Source organism: Ambystoma mexicanum, chromosome 1p (assembly GCF_040938575.1).
Source record: "Ambystoma mexicanum isolate Mex_15411 chromosome 1p, UKY_AmexF1_1, whole genome shotgun sequence".
NCBI classification, from domain to species: domain Eukaryota; kingdom Metazoa; phylum Chordata; class Amphibia; order Caudata; family Ambystomatidae; genus Ambystoma; species Ambystoma mexicanum.
The window spans coordinates 757,115,532-757,137,245 of record NC_090921.1 but is presented as its reverse complement, the minus strand read 5'-3'; the positions used below and the strand labels follow the sequence as shown (position 1 = coordinate 757,137,245).

General features: G+C 46.2%; 1 protein-coding gene across 6 annotated transcripts in view; it reads left to right on the top strand.

Moving 5' to 3' along the window:
- TDRKH (tudor and KH domain containing) overlaps positions 1–21,714 on the top strand; it is a 2,163,439-nt gene that overhangs the window by 1,293,482 nt on the left and 848,243 nt on the right. For all 6 annotated transcript variants that reach the window (XM_069650772.1, XM_069650762.1, XM_069650739.1 and 3 more), the window contains one exon: positions 9,997–10,061. In XM_069650772.1, coding sequence (XP_069506873.1) covers positions 9,997–10,061 — 65 coding nt within the window. The remainder of the gene's footprint in view (positions 1–9,996; positions 10,062–21,714) is intronic.

Genomic DNA, 21,714 nt, shown 5'->3' with positions numbered 1-21,714 from the left:
GATTTCTGCCCCTGTTGGGTCGGTGCGCCGACCAGTCCCCTTCAATGTGTTGTTCTGCCCATCGCCAGGCCTCCTTCGGGTCATTAAAGTGGACCGTTGTGCCCTTGTGGTATATTTTCAGCTGGGCAGGGAAGAGCAGGCCGTACTTGACTCCCATCCCTTGAAGCTGTCTTTTGAGTCTTTCGAAGGATTGCCTCGCCTTCTGGACCTCCCGCGTGTAATCCGGGAAGAAGGCGATCTTGGAGCCATTGAAGGTGGTCGTACCTTTGGTTCGTGCGAGGTGCAGCAGTGTGTCTCGGTCCCGATAATTTAGTAGCCTTGCTATCACCGTGCGCGGCGAGGCTCCTGGCAGTGGTCTACCAGAGGGCATTCGGTGTGCTCTCTCTATCGAGAAGAATTTCGAAAAGGATCGTTGGTCGAAGAGGTCCATCAGCCACTGTTCCAAAAAGAGTTCCATACAGGGACCTTCGGCTTTCTCAGGGATACCGAGGATTCGAATGTTGTTGCGCCTGGATCTGCCCTCCCCCTCCTCGACCCTGGCCTCCAGGCTTTTAAGTTTGGCGGAGACTCCTTGGAGTTCCTGCTGTATTGCGTGTACCCCATCCTCCGTATTGGAAATGCGCTGTTCCGCCTCGGTCGTACGTGCCGAGAGTTTCTGCAGGTCGTGTCGGAGGAGGGACACATCCAGGCTGATTCCATCCATCTTCTGCTCCATCGACGAGCGGGAGTCTGCTATGGCCGCCATGACGTCCTTTAGGGAGAGCCCAGGTGCTGGATCCACTTCTTCCGATGGTACCGGTTGGAAATCAGGAGCTTGCGAAGGAGGGATCGTATATTGGTCGATTCTGTTTTGCGTAGTGGGCCTTCTAGTTTTGTCTTTCCCCATGGCCGCCGTCAGGCCCCGTATCTTGGGTACAGTCCTGTTACGCAGCAGCTCAGTCACAGTGGAAGCGCCGCCGGTGCCCTGTGAGTTTGAGCCCAGAGCCAGATAGTGAATCCGCAAGGTTGGGCATGTGGGCCCAGCCGCCGGGCGCTAGGATTTTTGCTGCGACGTGCCGGGGGTGTTTGCCAGTTCCAACAGCCCTGAAGGTGGTCACACGGGGGGAGGAGGGTGGGGTCCGCGCCGGCCGGGCCGCCTACGGGTCTCCGTAGCGGCGCACCGCTCTGATGTGATGGTCTGTCGTTCCCACCCGTCCTTCCTGGTCTCTCTCAGATTCCTCCAGGAGTCTCGATCCGCCTACTTTGCGGTCGCCGCTGGATGTATGGATGTATCGCTCCCCACTCCGGCGGCCATCTTGGTTCGTCGTCGAGCCGAGCTGGCGTAGTTTACTCTCGCTCCCAGTGCCAGAGCCCCTGCGAGTTACAGGCTGGAATTCGCCACAGACGTGCCCTGGGATGTCAGGCACCGGGGGGTCTTACTTTGGGGGTCACCAGATATTTCCAGGTGGTCGTTTAAACAGGATGTTAGGCAGCGGTCGCGGGAGCTCCGAAGGCACACGTTTACTGCATCGCGCAGTCGGCCACGCCCCCTCCTATACCCCAAATCTTGGACTCAGTGGAGCGAGGAAGCACACCGGAGATCCAGTAGATGCAACTGCGTTAGGTAGCTGGGCACAGCAAACAGTATCTCTCCTGGGGGACCCTAACTGCGCCCTATCTTTGGAGAGGAAGGAGTTTGCTCCTCAAGATTGACAGTAAGCTGGGAGACTTAGTGTTCTACAAGGCTGGGAAACTGCCACGTGGCCTTCTATTCAGCAAAGCCTTTGCCAAAGAGATGAACACATTTGTCAGGACCTACACAGCCCTGGAAAAAGCAGTCTTGTAGTAAAAATAAATCCCCGAACCAGGTTTTTGCAGGGACTGGTCGTTTCAGAGGGCGTGTAGCCGGTTGCTATTTATCAGTGTAGATCTCATAACTCGCAAGCCCAATACTAGGGGAACAGTCAATGGGACTCATTCTTGCCACCACAAGGTAGACCAGCGAGAGCAAGCGGAGGAAGAAGCTACAGACCATACCAGGGACTACAAGCAGTTAAGACCGAACACGCATCATCGTCCTCCGTTGGGAGGCAGGACAAGATTGTTTATGCACAGATGGTAAGAGCTATAAAACGAGTCCGAAGTCTTGCAAGACAGTCTCGGGATTCCGGTTAGAGTTTATAGATCTTCCTCAGCAAGAGAGAGAGTGCCTCCTCTGTTGATGACGCAGGAAGAAGTCGGAGCTCCTCCAACTCCTACAGAAGGAAGCTATAGAGCCAGGTGGCAGCCAGAATCCACCCTTTGTCAGCAATATCTTTCTGGTTCACAGAAAAGACAAAGTACGTCCTATCATAAACTTAAGAGCTCAATGGGTGGGTAGTATACTGACATTTCAAGATGGAGGGTATTCATCTGCTCAGAGATATTCTCAGAAGAGGAGACTGGTTGTCAAGGATAGACCTGAAAGACTTGTATCTATTGGTCCCCATAGCACCGGTGGACTGGCCATTCCTGAATTTCAGATAGTGGGAAAGGATCTGCCATTCAAGACGTTTCCGTTTGGACTCTCATCAGCAACATGGGCCTTCACCAAAGTAATGAGGCCAGTTGCTTCGGCAATCGGGTAAAGGAGGAAAAGGGTGATCATTTACCTGGACGATAACCTGATAATGGCCTTCAACAGAGAAGTTCTATTAGAACAGGTAGCTTGGGTGTGCACTCTATTAACCTCCTTGGGTTTCCTCAACCGGGAGAAGTCGGAGTTGACTCCCAAGAGGAGGATGAACTTTCTGGGTTTCGTCATTGACACCATGAAGGCGAGTCTGGAACTTTCAGCCCAGAAGATGAAAGCTATCAAGAAGGAGATCCAAATAGGTCTCAAGAAGGAGATGGTTTCCCTTCGGACTCTAGCTCGGATAGTGGGAATACTAGCAGCCTCCATTCAAGGCATTTTTCTAGGTCCTCTACACTACAGAGCGCCTCAGAGATTGAAAGCCAAACATCTGAGAGAGTGTCTGAAATACCATCAGATGGTTCCTCTAGACCAAGAAGGGAGAACAGAACTAGAGTGGTGGCTCTGGAACATGGAAGCATGGAATGGGGCAGCCGTTTTCAGAGACATTCCAGAACTAGTTATAGAATCCGACTCCATCACGGCATGTAGAGGAGGGCCAGATATGTATTTCTGACGTCTGGGGGCAAATGGACAGCAAAGGAAATAGACCTGCATATAAATTGCTTATAACATTTATCTTGGTCGTTCGCAAACAAATTGTTAGCGAAAGGCAGAGCTGACTGCTTTGTATCTCTGAAGATGGACAGCGTATCAATATTGAGGAACATAAATCATCTGGGGGGCATAAAGTCCAGATTGCTAGTGGAACTGGCGAAGGACTTCTGGCATTACTAGACAGGAGAATTTTGGTCGCAATGGCGTACCTGCCGGGAGAGCAGAACATAGTGGCAGACTGGAGTTCCCACTACCTGACTGATTTCAGCGACTGGATGCTAGACAAGCAAGTCTTCCGAGAGTTGACATCGCTTTCGGGTCCCCTGGAGACTGATCTGTTTGTGTCCAGATGGAACACTGCACTTTCCAAATTTTTCAGCTGGACGTTAGATCCTGATGCTCTGGGATGCGTTCCTCAATGATTGCAAGGTAGCTGTGCAGTCTGCCTTTCACCCCTTCGTGATGACCACAGTGTTAGCGAAGATTGTGCTCCAGTGTGGAAATCGCAAGTGTGGTTTCCAGTTCTGATGGATTAACCAGAGATCATCAGAGACCCGATTGGGAAGTGTCATCCTCTGGGGCTAGCAGGGACACTCCACTTGCCGGCTTGCAGGGTGTTTCGAGCAAGTGGAGCCTCCCAGGAATTCAGGCTGCCCGGCTTATCAAAGAGTCATGGGCTTCTTCAACACTCGTGAGCGTGGAGCAATGGGGAAAGCTGGTGCGACATCATCCCTTTTCGGCCCCTATAGTTCAGGTGCTCCATTTCTAATGCATCCTTATCCGCAGGCGGGAAGGCCTTCAGAAGCCTGGGCATGTACAGATCTTCGATCTCTGCTGGTCACGCTTTACTAGAGAACAGACCGGTAGAACACCATCCGGAAGTCTTCATACTGCTGAATGGTATCAAGTTAACTGCGCTGCACTGCTTCCCAAATATGCTTACCTGTGGGATGTAATTGTTGTTCTGCGACTTTACTAGTTAGGCTCCTAACAAAGATTTATCCCTACTGCAATTGTCTGGTAAACCAGAAATGCTCTTATGAGAGTATCAGACGTCCAAGGGCTAGAGATATAAAGGATGATGTTTCACCCAAACAAAGTGGTATTTAACATCGCAAAGAGGACAAAATCCAAGTTGACAGCCATTTTGTATCCCTACTTACCAGAACAGCCTACGTTGTGTGTGGCATGTATCAAAGACCTCACACCGGGGCTCGTTCCACCGGTCAGTCTGGCATTTATTTCTTACCTGCACACACCAGGCAGCAGTCTCTTCAGTGGCTGCTACCTGGCTGCTGGGGGAGTGATCTCTGCGATAACATGTGTAAATGTAAACAGTGGGCTGGCCAGAGGCGCTGCGGCTGGGCGCAGCGGCCTCACACCTTGCGTGCTAAAGTTAAGCCCGTCTGGGCCTCAGTCGGCTCCTTTCCTTGGACGTGGTCTGGGTCACCAACACTGCTAGTCTTCACACAAAGCCAACTGCTAAAACTAGCACTCATCTACCGTGTTTCCCACAGGATTTATTATGTGAGTGTAACGCTTACCTGAACTCCACGGGGGTACTCAAATTCTGTGACGTCTTCTGAGGGTTCTTTTCCCTTCGTGAGCTGGCAGACAGTCCTAAAGAATACAACAGTACATTTCCTCTGTGAAGAAACTACAATGCTTGAAAAATTCTGTCCACAATTGCAATTAATGGTTATAACTGATTGCTTTTCAATATGGAAGAAAAAACGCCCTGTTTACCTGTATTATTTTTATGATGAGCTCTCCATCCTGCATCAGTGCAGGGGCGCTAGTTCTGTTATCTATGATGTTGAATATCTGGAGCACTTTACTATAGTTGGACTAGGAATGATGGAACCCCTCAAGTGCAATCACGCTAAGGGAGAGTCTCGGGAATAGAGTAAAAGGGAACAAAACTATCTGAATTGAAAACCGCTTGAAGTCTCTGTTTCTTGCCTAGAATGAAGAAGATTCAGTGCTGTAGAGCTTGTGGAGAAAAATGCGTGTCGTGGCAGCAGGAAAAACTTCAGTGACACGAATTATTTTATGTATGGGAACTCAGTGGTAAATCTTGTGGGTAGATTCACAATGAAGAGAAATTCTGTGGAACATTTATAGACATGTGGAGCGTGTAAAAATGGTGCTAGACCTTGAAGTTGCAAATAAATGGTAAACTCTAGGAGGCGTAGTCCACAGGACTTTAAGAATGCAGTTTCATGACTGGAACCTTGTATACGTTCATTCCGGAGCTGCGCTGAAGTATTTGGGCAATGAATCTCTTGAACTTCTTCTAAGCAGCAAGGGACAGTATAACTGTATACCACAAAGCGGACTGAATACTCAGTTCTACTTCAGAACGGCGGAGGCCGTATAACTGACTTCTCTGAAGCAGAACAATTAACTCTGAGTATCGGCGGAGGCCATATGCTGCATTCCTTGAAGCAGAAATATTGACCTTAACTTCCTAAGAACGGCGGAGGCCGTATGCAGTATTCCGTGATGCGGAATTAACTATTTTACAATGCACTTTGAGAAATTAAGTTCAAAGAATAAACTTCTCCTCATAAAAAAAATGAAAGCCTTAGAAAGAATGGAGTTCTACTGCAGACCTCTGACTGAATAACTGACTTACTGAATAACTGAAGATACTTGCTGTTATGTAGTATGTAGATTCAACGCTGCTTATAACTGGAATGTTTAATGCTGAGAGGAATTCAATACGGAGCGGAAGACGTGACTGGAAACTCAGCGGGCAAGGGAAAGGTGTAACCAGAAAATAAAAGCTAATTATCTACAGACCAAAGGCGGAAAGAGTAATTGGAAAACAGAGGTAGGGTTCTGCGAGATAATGATGACAGGACTTTGACAGGAACCGCGGTATACGTTGCACTGCTGTGAAGCAGATTAAACGCGAAGCGCAGGACACACCGAGGGAGGAGCTTATATAGGGAGCTGAGCTAAAAGCCTAGAAAAACACAGCCCCCACCTACAGGTTTCCAACTTGGCGGCCATGTTAGGTAATCGGGAAGTATTACCCAACCATTGAAACCCCCTACGAACTGCTTAACTTATGTACAATCCAAGAGCGGTAAGCAAATGTCCAATTCTTTTTGGAAGCTGTACATGGTATTTTACTTGTGATCATGACAGCGAGTGAGGTCCCCTTATGTGGGGGACGTCAGAGCTGCCCCACTGAAGTGTCTACTCCTAAATGCCCGTTCAGTTGTGGCGCAATGCGTGCATTGTTACGATCTGGTTGTTGATTTCGCCTCTGATTTTGCGTGCATCACTGAGACGTGGCTTGACGATACAGCAGGCTCGCTTCTGGGGCACTTACTGCTGTCTGAATACAGTATATTGCATGTAGACTGGCCTACCCTCACCCCCCCCCTGAACCTTCAAAAGCGGTGGGGGGGGGTGTTGCCATTATTTTTAAGTGCTGTTAAAGAGGCTCACTTCTCACCATTAGTCCCCATGTTAACATGGAGGCTATACTGGTGTGTTTCTCCTGCCCAAATTCTGCATCCACCTATTCGTGGTTTACGAACATCCCCCGGCTGGGGACCCCCTATTTCTGGATGCTTTTCTTGATTTTGCGGCAGATTTACACCTTAAAGTGAATAAGGTAAAGAACTCAGTTTCAAAATTTCCTGGCCTCTATGAAAGAGCTTTCCCTTGACCAGCTGGTTTGTGAACAGACCCACTCTTTAGGTAATACCTTAGAACTGATCTTTTCTTCTGAGACAGGGATTGCGGTCTTCCCGGCTCTTCGAGTCCCATACTCAGACCACTTTGTCGTCCCCTTTACTTGGAACACAGCCTGCCCGGTACTCGTCCCACTGGCCAAATTGATTCTGCGGCGCAGATGGAATTCAGTATCCAAAACTGATATGGTTTCTCTTATACAGGCCCATCATTCAGTGGCATCTCATGTGGACATGAGTTCACTCGCGGCTTCTCTGGGCAAAGTGTCTGACAGACTTGCCCCTCTCAGAGAATATAGTCCTCCTGTCCTGCCCAGCCGTGGTTCACTGATGAGCTGCGGGCTCTTCACCTGCAACGCAGCAATATGGAGCGTAAGTGGTGGAGGGCCTGTGTGCCTAGGGACAAACTGGCTTATACCCAGGTTGCCCCCAAGTATCATCTTGAGATCAACAATGCCAAACGCACCTATCTCTAATTTCAACATCTGTGAATCATCTCAGAGAATTGTTTAAAGTGGTTTGTAATCTTTCTACTGCATCTCTGGTGTCGGTTCCAACCTTTCAGGCTCTCTGTGATTCCTTGTCCTCATTCCTTGGGGACAAAATAGCTCTGTTCGAGCTCACATTGCGGCTTCTCACTGGCCTCCTGTTGCTGATCTAGGGTCACTTGAACCTCTTCCTTCTGTATCTTGGTCTGTGTTCCCAACCTTCTCTGTTTCAGAGGTTACCACCACTGTTACCAGTCTTGGGTCATCCCATCCCTCCATCTTATTATGGATATCCTTCGCCATCTTGTACAATGTTGGAAGCAGTTAATATGTCTCTTTTGACCAGAGTCATCCAGGCTCCTCTGAGCTGGCGACAGTTGTCCTGCTCCTAAAGCCCTTGCTGGATCCACGGATCCACTGATCCCCTGATCCCCTCTAATTTTCGGCCTATCTCTCTTCTTCCTTTCCTGATGAAACTACTGGAATTTCCGGTCTGTCGTTCACTCACTACCTTTCTTGAGGAATCTTTGTTTTTTCACCCTTCACAGTCCGGCTTCTGTCCAGGCAGCGGGACTGAGTGTCCTAGTCTTGGTCATGGATGACCTGACATGGACTCGTGACCAGCGCATCCTTGGTGCCCTGATTTTGTTGAACCTATCTGCTATTTTTGATATCATCGATCACGATGTCCTGATGTGTCAGCTGGCTCAGGCTGGCCTCTCGGGGAACATTTTGGCCTGGCTTTCCCCTTTTCTTGCTATTCATACGCTGACGACACGTAAATCAACGTTTGCCTGGATCTTACCAGCCCGGAGTCAGCTGACAGATTTCGTGCCTGTCTGACGCCGTGGGGGAGTGGATGCTTGCTAATTGGCTTAAATTGAACAGTGATAAGACTATGGTCTTAGTGGTGGGCCATCCTGCGGCTGCTTCTCTCTGGACACGTGCCTTCTGGCAGACCTGGGGTTTAAGCTTGCATCTACCTTGTCCATGTAGCCGCATGTAAGCTCAGTCTGTCAACGGGGCCATTTCCAGTTTAGGCTCCTGCAACGGGTCATTCCTTTCATTTCGGCTCACCTCCTGGCCTCTGTTATTTCGGCATTGGTCACATTGTCGTTGGACTATTGTAATGCCCTGTATCTTGGCCAGCCTGCATATGTTCACCATCGCTTGGCTACCAGTGACTAAACTTATCCAGTTCAAGGTGCTTTGCTTGGTTCACTGGGCCTTCAATGGCCAGGGGGCAGAATATCTTAAGGATACATTTCTGCCTTATATCCCGAGCCGAGCTCTGCTGTCAGCTAATGCCTGTCTGCTGACCGTCCCTCTAGTTAGGTATAGCCGTATTGGGGGCCGCTGCTTTTCAGTGGCTGCTGCAATCATCCTTGCTCACTGCAAGTTCCGTAAAGCTCTAAAAACGCTCCTCTTTCAGACTTTTTTCTTTCACTGTCCCACAGGGGCCTGATGCCTGTGGGCGAACATTACACTTTATAAATAAAATCCAATCCAAAGAGTACCAATGTAGGACAGAAGAGTTCAGGCTGGCAGGTTTGACTCAACTACTGATCGCTTGTAGGAAACCTTATAAAGCAGTAGCGGCAGCCACAATTGCTAGATGGTTCAAAGAAGTTATGTCGCAAGCTGGCATTGATTTGGACAAGTTTGGAGGACATTGTCAAGGGGGGGGGCTATGGCCTCAAAGGCATTCGTAGCAGGCGTGATCTGCAGGAGATATTGAAAGTGGCTGATTGGTCTACCAATTATTCCTTTAGGACATTTTATTGCAAGCTGGTATCAGTGGCAAAAGTGGTGGTAGATAGCTTTGAAGAAGCATAATGCTTGCCTCCGGTCTTGAAATTGAATAAAGATTACCCTAGCTTACAGCACAGGGAGTCTTGACTCTATTTAAGACAGGCAGGCGAGTATTATCCCACTTGTCATAAGTTTAGTGCAGTTAATGTGTAGAGGGATTGAATTAGGATGTAATCATTATGCTTTCAGCGTATCCCCTCCCTAAAATCTTTCTTTGGCTTTTCAGGAGATTACCAGAATACCAGGGGATGAAATCCAACTACATTCAGGGGTGGGCAGTTCTTGGACTGCGCAGACGTCAGATGGAATCTGCTGCATGAATGCAAGCCGAGGTAGAGACATTTTGAAGGAATTATGTTCCGGTTGCCTTAAGGGACACTTGTTAAGTTGTTGCAGTTCAGAGTATCTAAAGAAGAGCAAAGTACCTAATCCGGAAGTGACATACCAGAGACTGGGTTGAAGGAAATGACTCGCAGAACTACACAAGAGAAAGGACTGATAGGGACTTGTAGTTCTTGTTGAAAATAAAATGTTTTTTTCACTTCAAGTTAGGGAAATTTTGAATCTGCTGAAGAGTAGAATTAAAATAGTTAAAGCATAATGCTTGCCTCTGTGTCTTTAATAGAATCAAGACTCCCTGTGCTGTAACCTTGGGTAAGCTTTATTATAGCAGCGACTACGCACCTTTGCAAAATCTGTCCGCTTCTTTGTCATGTGAGTGTTTTTTCCAAATAACTGTAGACATGCGAACATAATGGACTTCCTATCTGTCTTCTAGGAGTGATTTCCTAAGTCTCCCATTCCAGGCCATAGAGTGCTGCCTCACAGGAGTTGCTCCAGCCGGTGAGTATAACCTAGAACATACCATTATTTAATTTGGTTTTATTTTTATCTAAATGTGAATGTTAATGTTGGAAGCTGTCAGCACTAAATACATTTCGCACCCGGAGAAGGCCGTTCAGCCAATCAGGTGGCTGGAAAAGTGGGTGAGAATACACAATCCCTGCCTGCTGTTGCAGCTATCTTTGACCCTTCCCAGGGTGCTGCTTTTTTTTCTTTCTTTTTTTTTTCTTCTAACGTGTGGAATTGAACCTGTTGCCTCCTCGCATTAGAAAAGCCCAAATTCCCTTCCCCCACGCCCAGCTTACCTGCAGGACTGAATGCTCCTCCTATCTGGCCGCCCCATCGACAAAGAAAAGGAATTAAGTCCCTTTTCTGGTGACAGCCATTTTGGAACATGTTTTCCATGGCCGCTGTCATCCGCAAAGGGACTTAGTCCCTCTTCCGTTTCAATGGCGAGTAACCATTTTTTTGCATTTATTTTTCTTTGACCGGAGATGGGCTTGCACAGAGCTCAACTCGGGTCGGATGAAAAAAAACAATCTATCCGCAACCCGGTAAATCCCATGGTGCAAATAGCTTGCGGGCCCCGGCTGGGGGGCAGACATGGGGTTTAATGGCCCGCAGCCTGAGCTTATGCCCACGGGCTGTTAAACCCCCATGCCTGCCCCCCAGCCGGGGCGTGAAAGCTATATTCTAATTGTTTCCTCAGATTGAGGCCTTTATTTTAGCACCTTGACCCTCCCACTCTGCTGATGGTTGTGCACATTCCATAGCAAAAAAGGGAAGTCAAAGTAAATATTAGCTGCTCCTTTTCCCATTCCTGCATGCACTGATATTGAAGCACACAAAACTGTGTGAAGTTTGGAGAAAGGGATGTTGGGGTTACGTTCATAAGACCCCCGTAGAAAAGATGGTGGTTTTGTCTTGCCAAGCTCTGCCTCCTAAAGTGCCCATATCTATTGCTTAATGCTTTCTAAAAGTAGATGGTGTCACTTAAAGAGGCCGATTTACTGGTCACCTTCCTAGGAATGTGTCTTTAGGCAGCCACTAACTCCCATAGCTCTAAACCTACGTTCAATGCCTGCCCCCAGTGGGTGAAAACGTTCAAGTACAGTTGAGTTTAGAATGGGGTTTGGCGAGGCGAAGCTGGTCAAAACGAAGAGGAACTGAATACTGTGCAGACGCGAAATAGAATTTCATTGCTCCCATTAAAGTAAGAGTATAATCTTGAGGCATGTTTTGTAAGGCAATTTCTGATGATTATATTTTTGTAGCTAATAATGCTCATTCCCCTTACACAATGATATTCCATAAGTAGAAATCGCTCATGAGACAATTATTATGAAGAATTTGGAATATAGATTCAGATTCACTAAAGATGTCACTAAGATTCTAAATACACATTAGCACTTTCTATAAAAGGACTCCGATCTCATGCAAACTATTTAATTCGGATTCTGTGTTTGCTATAGTCTGTCATCTAATTGGTGAGCTATTTACCCGATGTTTGTTGAAGCCAAGAAACCACAGAATGCCAACCCCACAAGCTTTCTTTAGAAAAACCAGTTGGGGGAGACCACTTGGTGAGCAGAGAAAATGGCTTTTTGCAGAGGACACTCTTATTCAGAGCCCAAGAATCCTACATGAATCTGTCCGACATTTAGTAAAAAAGTCATATGGTACTTGGCACTGAGCTGCATGGAGGACATGGACAGAAGAGTGTAATTAGATTGGTCATGGGCATATGCTCATTTTCAGTGGACGGGCCCATGTATCTTCTGAAATTTCCTGCCTGACAGCCATGGATCTAGTGACCCGCAGCTCTATGTCCCTTGCAGCAGCCCTTTCATGAGCCGGTTGGCTGTTGGGCTATTGCTGGTCAGGTTCCAGCAATACACAGAGCGCTGGAGGTAGACCTCTGGATTGAGTTTGCAGGGGTTGTGGCTCCCAACACTTACTCTCCCACTGCTTGAAAGGGGCACTGTAACCTGGCTGAGATTAAGTGAGTGGGAAACTGGTTGATAGCTCACCCCCATTAAATGTATGCCTCCCACCCACTCTTTAAAAAACAAAATCTATTTTAGGGGTTCCCATGCTCTCATTGGTCTGGTGATGTTGGGAATGGGAGAACCTCCATGTCCCTGTATAGGTCGACACTGGGCTGCCTTGGCTTGCAAGCCCTCACTACCGCTGTTAGTCAGGCCCGGGAGTGAAAAGAGGGGGAGAAGTAGAGTGGTGCCAACTGCCCGGCGATATGTATAGTGGTGTGGTAATCCTGGGGAGGAACCATCAAGGCATCGGAGGACAATATTTACAGAGTTAATTGAAGACATTTTTTATAGTTATTCCAGCCTAGCACAGGATGGAGCAGCAGTGACACTTTGTTGGTGATACTTTTTTTGAGGGTTTTATTCCTAGCTAGCTAATGTAAACAGGTTGGTGATTAACACTTCAAACTTTTAAATACAATCCTTGACTGTGGAAAGAAGCGACATCTCAGATACAGCACAATCGCTACCGCGATGCCGGATACCCCGCCAGTAGATGAGAACCCTACGACTGAAGGTGCAGGCATCCTTTGTTGGAGTAGAAAAGGTGGAGGACTGACTGGAAAGTTTGTACAACCAATTATCTACAGATTTGCTGAAACGTCCGTTTGCGGTGTGTGACTGGCAGGAATAGAGAAACAAATTAAGACAGTAGAGCTTGCACTGGACACAGTGTAGAATTGAGAGAGGAAATGTAACCTTCACATCTTTTTAGTGCCCAAGGCAGCTGGAGAGACCCCTAAAGCAAGTAGAACATTGGCTGCAGGAGAATGTGAAGGAGCTACTCCAAGAAGAACAGAGCAGGCTTGAAAATGAAACGGCCCCATGTAGAAGGTTTAGAAGCAAAAAGTCCCAGGTAAATTGTGCACAGATGTCATGAAGATAAGGAAAGATCCCCCGTACAGTGCAAGCAAAGGGAATGATGGAGTATAAAGGACAGAAAATTAACATTTTCCAAAATGTTGTGGTGCTGACCTTATCCTGAAGATGAGCATGTAGATCGCTGACCACGTGGCTGTGTTAAATGAGTGCAATATAGAAGGCTATTCCCCTTCTTGTAAACCTTTTAATTGGAAGGAGAACCGTATCTACTCTCAGATCCAGAAGAAATTCACCAAGTTATGAAAACCTAGGTGGGGGAATCCATTGGAGGAACAAGAGAAGGCTGGCAGACTGTTGGTTCACCCCCGATTAACTTCAACAGCAGTCTGTAACAGTCCCTGTGCTTGGTAGTCTGTTGGCTACCTCCATTGCTGCCTTGATGCTGTGGGAGGAGACATAAGCCTAAAACACTGTCCACGCCACACCACGGAGCGGTCGTGGAGTTGGAAGCTGAGGTGGAAGCAGTCCGCAGCAGTCCGCGGCCGTCGGCCCGGCTGGTATCAGAGGCAAAGGAGAAAATGGAAGAGGCGGGGAGATGCCTCCGGAGCCAGCAAGCACGACAGAACGACATGGGCTTGGACTTGAGAAGCCTGTTGAAAACATGATCTCACCAGAAGAGACTTCAATCAGCTCCTGCGAGAATTTCAGCATTAGATTCAGGTACGGAACCAACAACGATGTACACCATACTACTTTAAAGTATTTGTCCACAAACAAAAACATACAGCAAACACCCTCATTAGCCCTACAAGCAGCACCTCATGAGACTCCTGAAATAGCCCCCCCAACTGCGTGCAACAACCACTCTCCAAAACCCCTCACTACAAACTTACCGGCCGAGGAAGGGTGCGGGAGGATTGAGGACTGTGAGTCGGAACAGGATGATGAAGTTGGTCTGTCAACGGAGCGCTCTAAGGGATTGCCGCGGCGGGGCACCCTGGGGAAGGTGGGTGCGGCCGCCTATGGAGTGAGCCCGCTGAGGTGTGCTGGGGCACTGTCCTCGTTGGGGTAGCCTGCGTGGGATCAAGGGGGAAGGCCCCCAACCCCCACCCCGGAGTCGTCCTGTGTCAAGGAAGTCACAGGCAGCAGGGAATGGAAGGCCCCGCCCACATAGGTCGACCTGCAGCGTGGCGTTGATGCCGCTGCGACTGGTGAAACGGGCACTGGTGAGCCTGGATCAGTGTCACTTAGAGACCCTGCAGTACCCTGCAGCGGGAAACCGAGAACTACAGAGGACCTGGCACCAGAGCCTAATAGAAAACAAGGTCTAGGACCAAAAACGGACACAGCACGTGCGCCAACCCCTCATGAACTCACTATTGAAATTCACGCAACAGTGACAGGGCCCGATTTAAAGAGCCTAGTGCAATATGTAAATTTCAAGCACAAATCAGAGCATAACTAGCCCCGGTTCCCCTGGGGACAACAGTACTGCAAATGAAAAAGGTGAAAGGCAAGGTGAAAAACTCGTTGACCAACTGAATGAAAATGCAAACCAAAGCAACATGGAAACTGAAGAGGGGGAATCTACGAGACAGCCTGGAGACCCACTCACCCGGCCAATAAATTCAGACACACCTCGACGAGAAGAAGCAACAGATGATTGTCTAAAGGATTATGATACAAGTCCAACTTCGTCAAGGAAAGGAGCTTCCAAACAGAACCTGAGGAAGCCGAGACCTAGTCCACAAAAAGGAAACAAAGTGTGTAAAAAAAAAATAGACAAACTTTCCAAGCAACAACAGAAAGAGAATAAAGAGGAAAATAATACCAACAAAATCCCTGAAGCCACATCCCGTTGACTCTGTGGCGTGCTTTTTTCAAAAGCAAATATCCGCTGACCAGGCTTCCAGAGAGGAACTCTGACGCAGAGTTATTAGAAGGAGCACAATCCTCAACGTCTCAGGCAACCCGAGAGCAGCGTGCCTTTACCTGGTCGGGGCTACAAAAACACACCCTAGGCCCCACGGTAAAATCAAAAATGTGCTACTTCAAAGATCCTGGTTTGTGTGTACAGGACGCATCCTGAACTCCGGTTGACAAACACATTCAACTGCCTACCATAGTCGGGGGATCTCCAAGGCAAGAAATAGACACCCAACATAAAGATCTTCAAATAAACCCTCAGAAGCGAAACAGAGAAGATGCCTCTAAAAGTATGGACTTAAGTAAAAATACAAACCTACCTTCCTCAGCAAACTCTGACATCTTGCCCAGCTCTGTGGAAGAAACCATAGGGGAAAGTGAGAACACCCAGCCAATGGATCGACATAGGGACCCTGTTCTGGAGCAAGAACAAAGGAAAGTGGGGAACAGCAAACTCCAGCAAGAGAAGAACTGGCTGAACCTACTAAAAACCGCAACAGGAACTCCATGAGTCACACGGATGCTTCACGTTTGCAATCACTGTCTCGGAATAGAATATCGACCCCTCTGGTGCATAATGGGAAAGCGTTTAGCAAGAGTGGTTGCTGAGTGGGCTGTCTTGCTGTCTCCCACGCTGTTCCTGTGTCCTGTGTCCTGTGCAAAGATCGATTTTGGATTGGACTTTGTTTGCTTCTGTGGAACTGGAACTTTAGTACAAATTGTTTTTAAAAGGGTCTACTAAGGAATTGATTGACTTTATTCAGTGAATAGTGGCTCATTTTTCTTATTTTCTCTGTTTTTTCATAGTACATTGCGTAACCAGTCCATGTCATTGACGATTTTTGGGTCATTTCTCGACTTACTGCCTGCCCCTTTCCCAGCAACCTCTTCAAAACCATCAACGCTGCGCGTTTAGCAAGAGTGGTTGCTGAGTGGGCTGTCTTGCCGTCTCGCGTGCAAGCGTGCTGCGGCTGTTCTCTCGCTCTGCCTAATTAGCTGATCACCAACATAATATGTCAACTACGGTCAGTAAAAAATTCAAATTAACATCAGGCATGCATGCAATTAATCCTGGCCAATTATTTAACCTAGAAATGGCAGCGAACAAAATTACTACTAGACTAAACCGCAAAAAGCATAATCTCCAGCACTCAATGTCACTCTCATCTGACATTCGTTTGTATTATTCCCAAGACACCCTGTCCAGCCTAGAGAGTGGGTCTAATGTGTGTTTGTTTACCAGTCCTCCGACACCTTTGACCCCAATACAATCACTATGTTCGGAGACTGGGTTAGAGAGCGTGTTGGCTGAGGCCAGTGTGAGTGATAGTTCCGGACCTTTGCCCATTACTAACACACATGTAAAACCCATTGGTGGTGTTGAAGTCGAAAATATGAATGAAATCCCTAGTACATTGATTGTCGCTGATGTGCATGTAACTCCCAATCTCTCAAGCGAAGTGACAGATTTGACTCTTGTGACAGCCTGTACTCTGGATGATCCTCAGGGTGGTGGAGAGTCCCGCCCCCAGGTTGATGTGTGCACGCAGCCAATGTTGGAGCCCATTTGTTGTTCAGTGGCAGCCCAACATCGTTTGCGTGCTGCTCATGAGGAGCTTGTTCGAGCAGGGGAAATTGATGAGGAAGTCATGGAATTTGTGAACACTTCAGGAGGACCGAGCTCTCCCTTAGCTGATGTTATGTATATTTGTTCAAATACTGGGGATTTAATTCAATTACAGCCAGATAATACAATGGGGCTAGAAAACCAGGTAAGAAACTCTGGAGGAGGGGTGAAGCCTACTGAAAATTGTCACCAAACCCCCCCAGACAATAATCAAATGTCTAACTCCAATTGTATTGATGAATCGCCCTCTTTCATTGCTCCGACTCCTCGAAGGACAAGGTTTGAGGAACCCCATCGAGAGTCTGACTTTTTCATTAATAAGAACTGCTCCAAGCGGTTTTCTTTTCCGGAAGCCCCGGCGCTTAATAATACTCTTAGCGCCATGAATACTGCGTTGCTTGCATTAGCGAAACTTTACGAAGTACTAGATGGTAAGCTCAATCATCAAACCATCCTACTAGAGCAATGCAGTAACGGTATAGCGGTGCTTTCACAAAAACCGCCTGTCGAGCAAGTGACCTTGCGGTCCAATGTTGACTGTTCAAGGCTATCGGCCTGATTCATGTAGCATAATGAATGCTGATTGTATACAAGTGTGTGTGCTGTCTGAAACAGAAAATAACCAAAGTCTGTGTGAGGTAGATCCCAATGGTTGTAATCGACCAGCCTTGCAAATGGTTGCTGAATCTGATCCATCTATATCCAATAGAGATACAGTACAAAACAATCCCAGTAAATGTATTGATAGCATAGTTACCCATGACCCTGATGGTCTGATCAAGGAGAAAGAGACCTTACCTACCAAAGTATTGTCAAACAATACATTCTTTTCATCTAAACCTATTATGATGAATCTAATTAAAACATCGGCGGTAGTTACTGACCCGCTGCCTACTGCTTCCAGAAAACTATTTACGAAAGGCAGAGGTGCCAGTTCTCAGATTGCAGGCCGTAAGTTCATCAAAGCCCTCTCTAGACGTGAAAAAACTGCAAAACTTGCAAAAGTCAATTTGGTAAAATCAGGCCCCAAAGAAGCTATTCAAACCTTTATGCCTTACGGGCCCCTGGACGATTTGGTCACTATTTCAGCTGGTATGGGTGCCCAAGACTCGGCACGGTGCATTAATTCTCCAAAAACATTAAATAATACTGACTCCAGTGATAATAACTCCGATGGTGTAGGATCATGTAATGTGGGACAAGTTGACACACAGACCAGGCCACCCACGGGTGGGAGTGATGGGCTTCTGAGTCAAGTGAATCAAGCGGCACTCAGAGAGGAAATTAGAATATCCATCAAATCATACATGTCAGACATACCCGGGGTTTCTACCGAACCTTTGAACAGTGTAAGTTCCATGTTAACCAAGGGTCTTAATGTGGAGAAGGTATCTGCTTTAGTGGAAAATCCAAAAACAGTAATAATTAGTCAAACCCACCCACAAAATGGTGTGAATACAAAATTAGGCCCTTTTCTCCCATTGCAAGTCGACTCTTCTGGCCGAACCGAGTGTTCAGCCCTGCCCCGTCAATCAGTAGATGTCTCGGGTGTTTCCTTGCCCCAACAACATGGCATCTCGCAAATACATGAACAGATGTCGTGGCCTGAAGCTGCCATTTAGACTCAGGACATTCGAGATATCATAAAATCTTCGATTGCAGCTTATATCGGCGAAGCCAGCCAAAGTTGCCAAGGGGCTGGAGGTACGCAATTATTGCGTTATCCTGATGTGAGCCAGTTATTAAAGGGTCCGGCACAGTTGGGCAATCGAGTAGCGCAAGGAAATGATATGCCATCAAGCCTTTGTTTCCAGACAAATGCTCAAGCCCACAATATGAATTTCAAGGATGGTAATAAATTACAAGTCAAGTCCAAGTCTAATTGCCTAGTGATTAGATGTCGCGAAGACCCTTATCCCAAATATGTACTAAATCGGGCTAGCATTTTGAACATATGCAGTGAAATCCCGTCCCTGTCTGATATATCATCAACAGATATAACCTTGGTTGAATTTATTAATACAAATGACCCTTCTGAAGCAAGAATCCATCTTCAATCGACAATTGTAATGAATATATTGTGGCAATCTAGAACAGTCCTACATGAATTGGTTTTTAGTTTGTTTCAAGACCCTTATATAACAAATAATGTGATGGACAAAGCTCAAATCAGGACATACCAGTCTATCAAGAATAGAGAATCGAATCAGATTGTAAACTCTGCTCCACGAATGGTGGCATCCCAGGACTTCTTTGCTAGATCATAATATAATGCAGGTACTGGTAGCCTACTCTCATGGAATACGAGAGGCCATAAGCATTTATTTGACCTTGCAAGTAGATTTGGCAACTTATGATCTGGTAGCCTTACAGGAAACCTGGCTTGTTGACTGCCCCATCTGGACGTCCTATGATGTAATTATAACTCCGGCCATACAACATCATAGAGGTCGACCCAGTGGTGGTCTATTGCTTGCAGTCAAGAAAGCCACAGGCTTTGCAAGTGAAAAATTAGTCTCTCCATCCTCATATTTCCAAATTGTTAGACTCCAGAGAGGTGGTGAGCTCTTGGTTATTGTCAACATTTATTGGAGCAGAGGTAATATGACCGCAGAATCTTTTTTTGGGTCACTAAATTCGATTCTCGATCGCCTGACTTTTGAAGGTAACATTTGTCAAACCATCATAGTAGGGGATTTAAATCTCCATTTGTTATCACAAACTTATACTGAACATACTGATGATGAATTAACCTGGACAAATATGATGCACGAGAGAGGATTTGTGATGCTGAATGGTGCCATCGTAGGGGATATCCCTGCTGAGTATGCATGGAGTAGAGGGTCACAACGGGCAATACTTGACTATGTTTTTGTCCACAAGACATTTTTAAACTATGTACAATCTATGCAAGTGGTTGCAACCGACCATAGTGATCATAATAAGCTAACTATGCGATATTCAAGGTCATCATCTGTAATATCGCCTATGGTTGAGACTTATCCCTATCCAAATTTTGTAAATAACAGCGGTACGCGAGTGAGATGGAATAGAAATCGACTAAAACAGTTTCATGCGGCCCTGCTTGTGTCTTCTGGGTCAACGGACTGCTATGTTACAGTAATGCATTTGTTTAAGCAGGTAAAACTGCCAGACCTGAGTGTTCGTCATAAACATTGTCATCCCTTTGACCCAATAGTACAGTCTAAGAAAGCTGAATTGCGAAGAGATCTACGTAATTTAAAATTTGTCCCTATAACCTATCGTTTGCTTTTTAAAACAAAATTAAAAGCATCCTATAGAACTTGGCTAAAGGGTCAGAGAGCTGTGCGCTATCAGCAAAATGGGGAAACCATGATGTCCCAGATTATTAGGAAATCCACTAGTGGTATATGGGCTTGCCTAAATGAGGCCACGCATAGAACACAGGACGCTGTTCAAATAAATTCTATTCCAAATGCAATTTGGAAAACTTACTGTGAAAAGCTTTATGCATCGTCCTTTTCGAACTTGATTCCAAAGACATACTCCCTAGGCTGGTCCCATTTTTTTACCATCACCATCAATGATATACTGATATGTATTAAAAACTTGAGTCGCTCGAGGGCAATAGGCCCGGATGGTCTCCATAATAGCACACTTAAAGATCACCCACAAGAATGGGCAATGATCCTCCATCAGATCTTTAGCAAAGTCATCTCGACAGGGGTCATTCCTAAATCTTGGCAGAAGTCCATCATTCTGCCCATATTTAAGAAAGGGGAGCGTGATGACCCAGCTGCCTACCGCCCCATAGCACTCTTGGATTGTCCTGGGAAAATTTTCGCCCGACTAATCCTGAATAGATTTAACATTTGGTTGGAAGAAAATAACTATCGAGACATCTTCCAAACAGGATTTTTGCCTGGAAATGGGACGACTATAAATGTTATTACCCTTACAAGTATTATTCAGAAGGCTTCCCATCAACACCAGCCACTCTATACAGCTTTTATAGATTTTAAAATGGCGTTTGACGCTGTTCCTCGTGAACTCCTTTTCAAAAAACTTATGGATAAAAAATGTCCCTGGTCAATTGTCAAGTGGATAATTGACTTACATACAGATACCTCGATACAAATCAAACTTTCTAGTGAGGGACTACTGTCTGACCCAATTAAGACTGCATGTGGGTTGAAACAAGGTTGTTTGCTAGCTTCTGCTTTATTTACTTTTTTTATCTCAGACATTGGTGTAGACCTTAGTCAAACTGTGGCAGATCCACCCAAAATTAATGGGGTTAATGTTACATACCTACTCTATGCTGATGACATGGTGTTATTCTCAAAGACTCCCAAAGGATTACGGGCACTTTTGTGTGCATTGGATACCTATACTAAAAAGAACTGTATTGCCTTTAATTTAAGTAAAACAAAGGTTATGCAGTTTGGCACAAGCATGCAAAGGAAAGCCACCTACAGATGGCCTTTACAAAATGTCAACCTGTCTTCAATTTCCTCTTACATCTATTTGGGGGTCTTTATAAGTAACTCACCAGATAAGAATGCGAATCATCAACATCTAAAACAGCGTCTAACGACGGCTATATCACAAAGCAGACTAATAAGGAGTAAATATTGCAAGTTTTCAATAGTACCATTATTGGTTTATTATAGACAAAAATTTATTCCGGTAATTCTTTATGGTTCAGAGGCTGTCTTGGGAAAATCATATCAATACTGGGCCATTATGGAAGGATGCTATTGGAAGCGTGCTCTCAACCTCCCATTGTCAGAACCCATTTGCATCCTGCGACACGAGCTAGGACTCCTGTCTTTATATGCCATCTATAAGTGGAGGCTATGCTCGTTGTATCGCAAATGCATATTAAGTGTTAATCATCCTGGGTTGTTAGGAATGATTGCTATTTACCTTTTAAGATCTGATGATCCATTTGCAGTGTCTTGGAGAAATCACGCAGAAAAAATCATTATTAATATTGGATTTTCAATGGCACTATTGCTAGGCAATCCCACTAAGGCAAAAAACGGATATGGGAGGATGACTGGATAAAAACAAGATCTGCATGTCTCCTATACAAAAAGTTTAAGACCAATCCATTTGCCTTAAAACGCTATGGGGAAACAGAAAGTTACTTAATGATGTTCCCACATTCCCGTCAGCGGGATGATTATTTAAGATTTCGATTAAATATCTGGCCCATAAAAGAAATTCTGTGCCATCGCAGAAT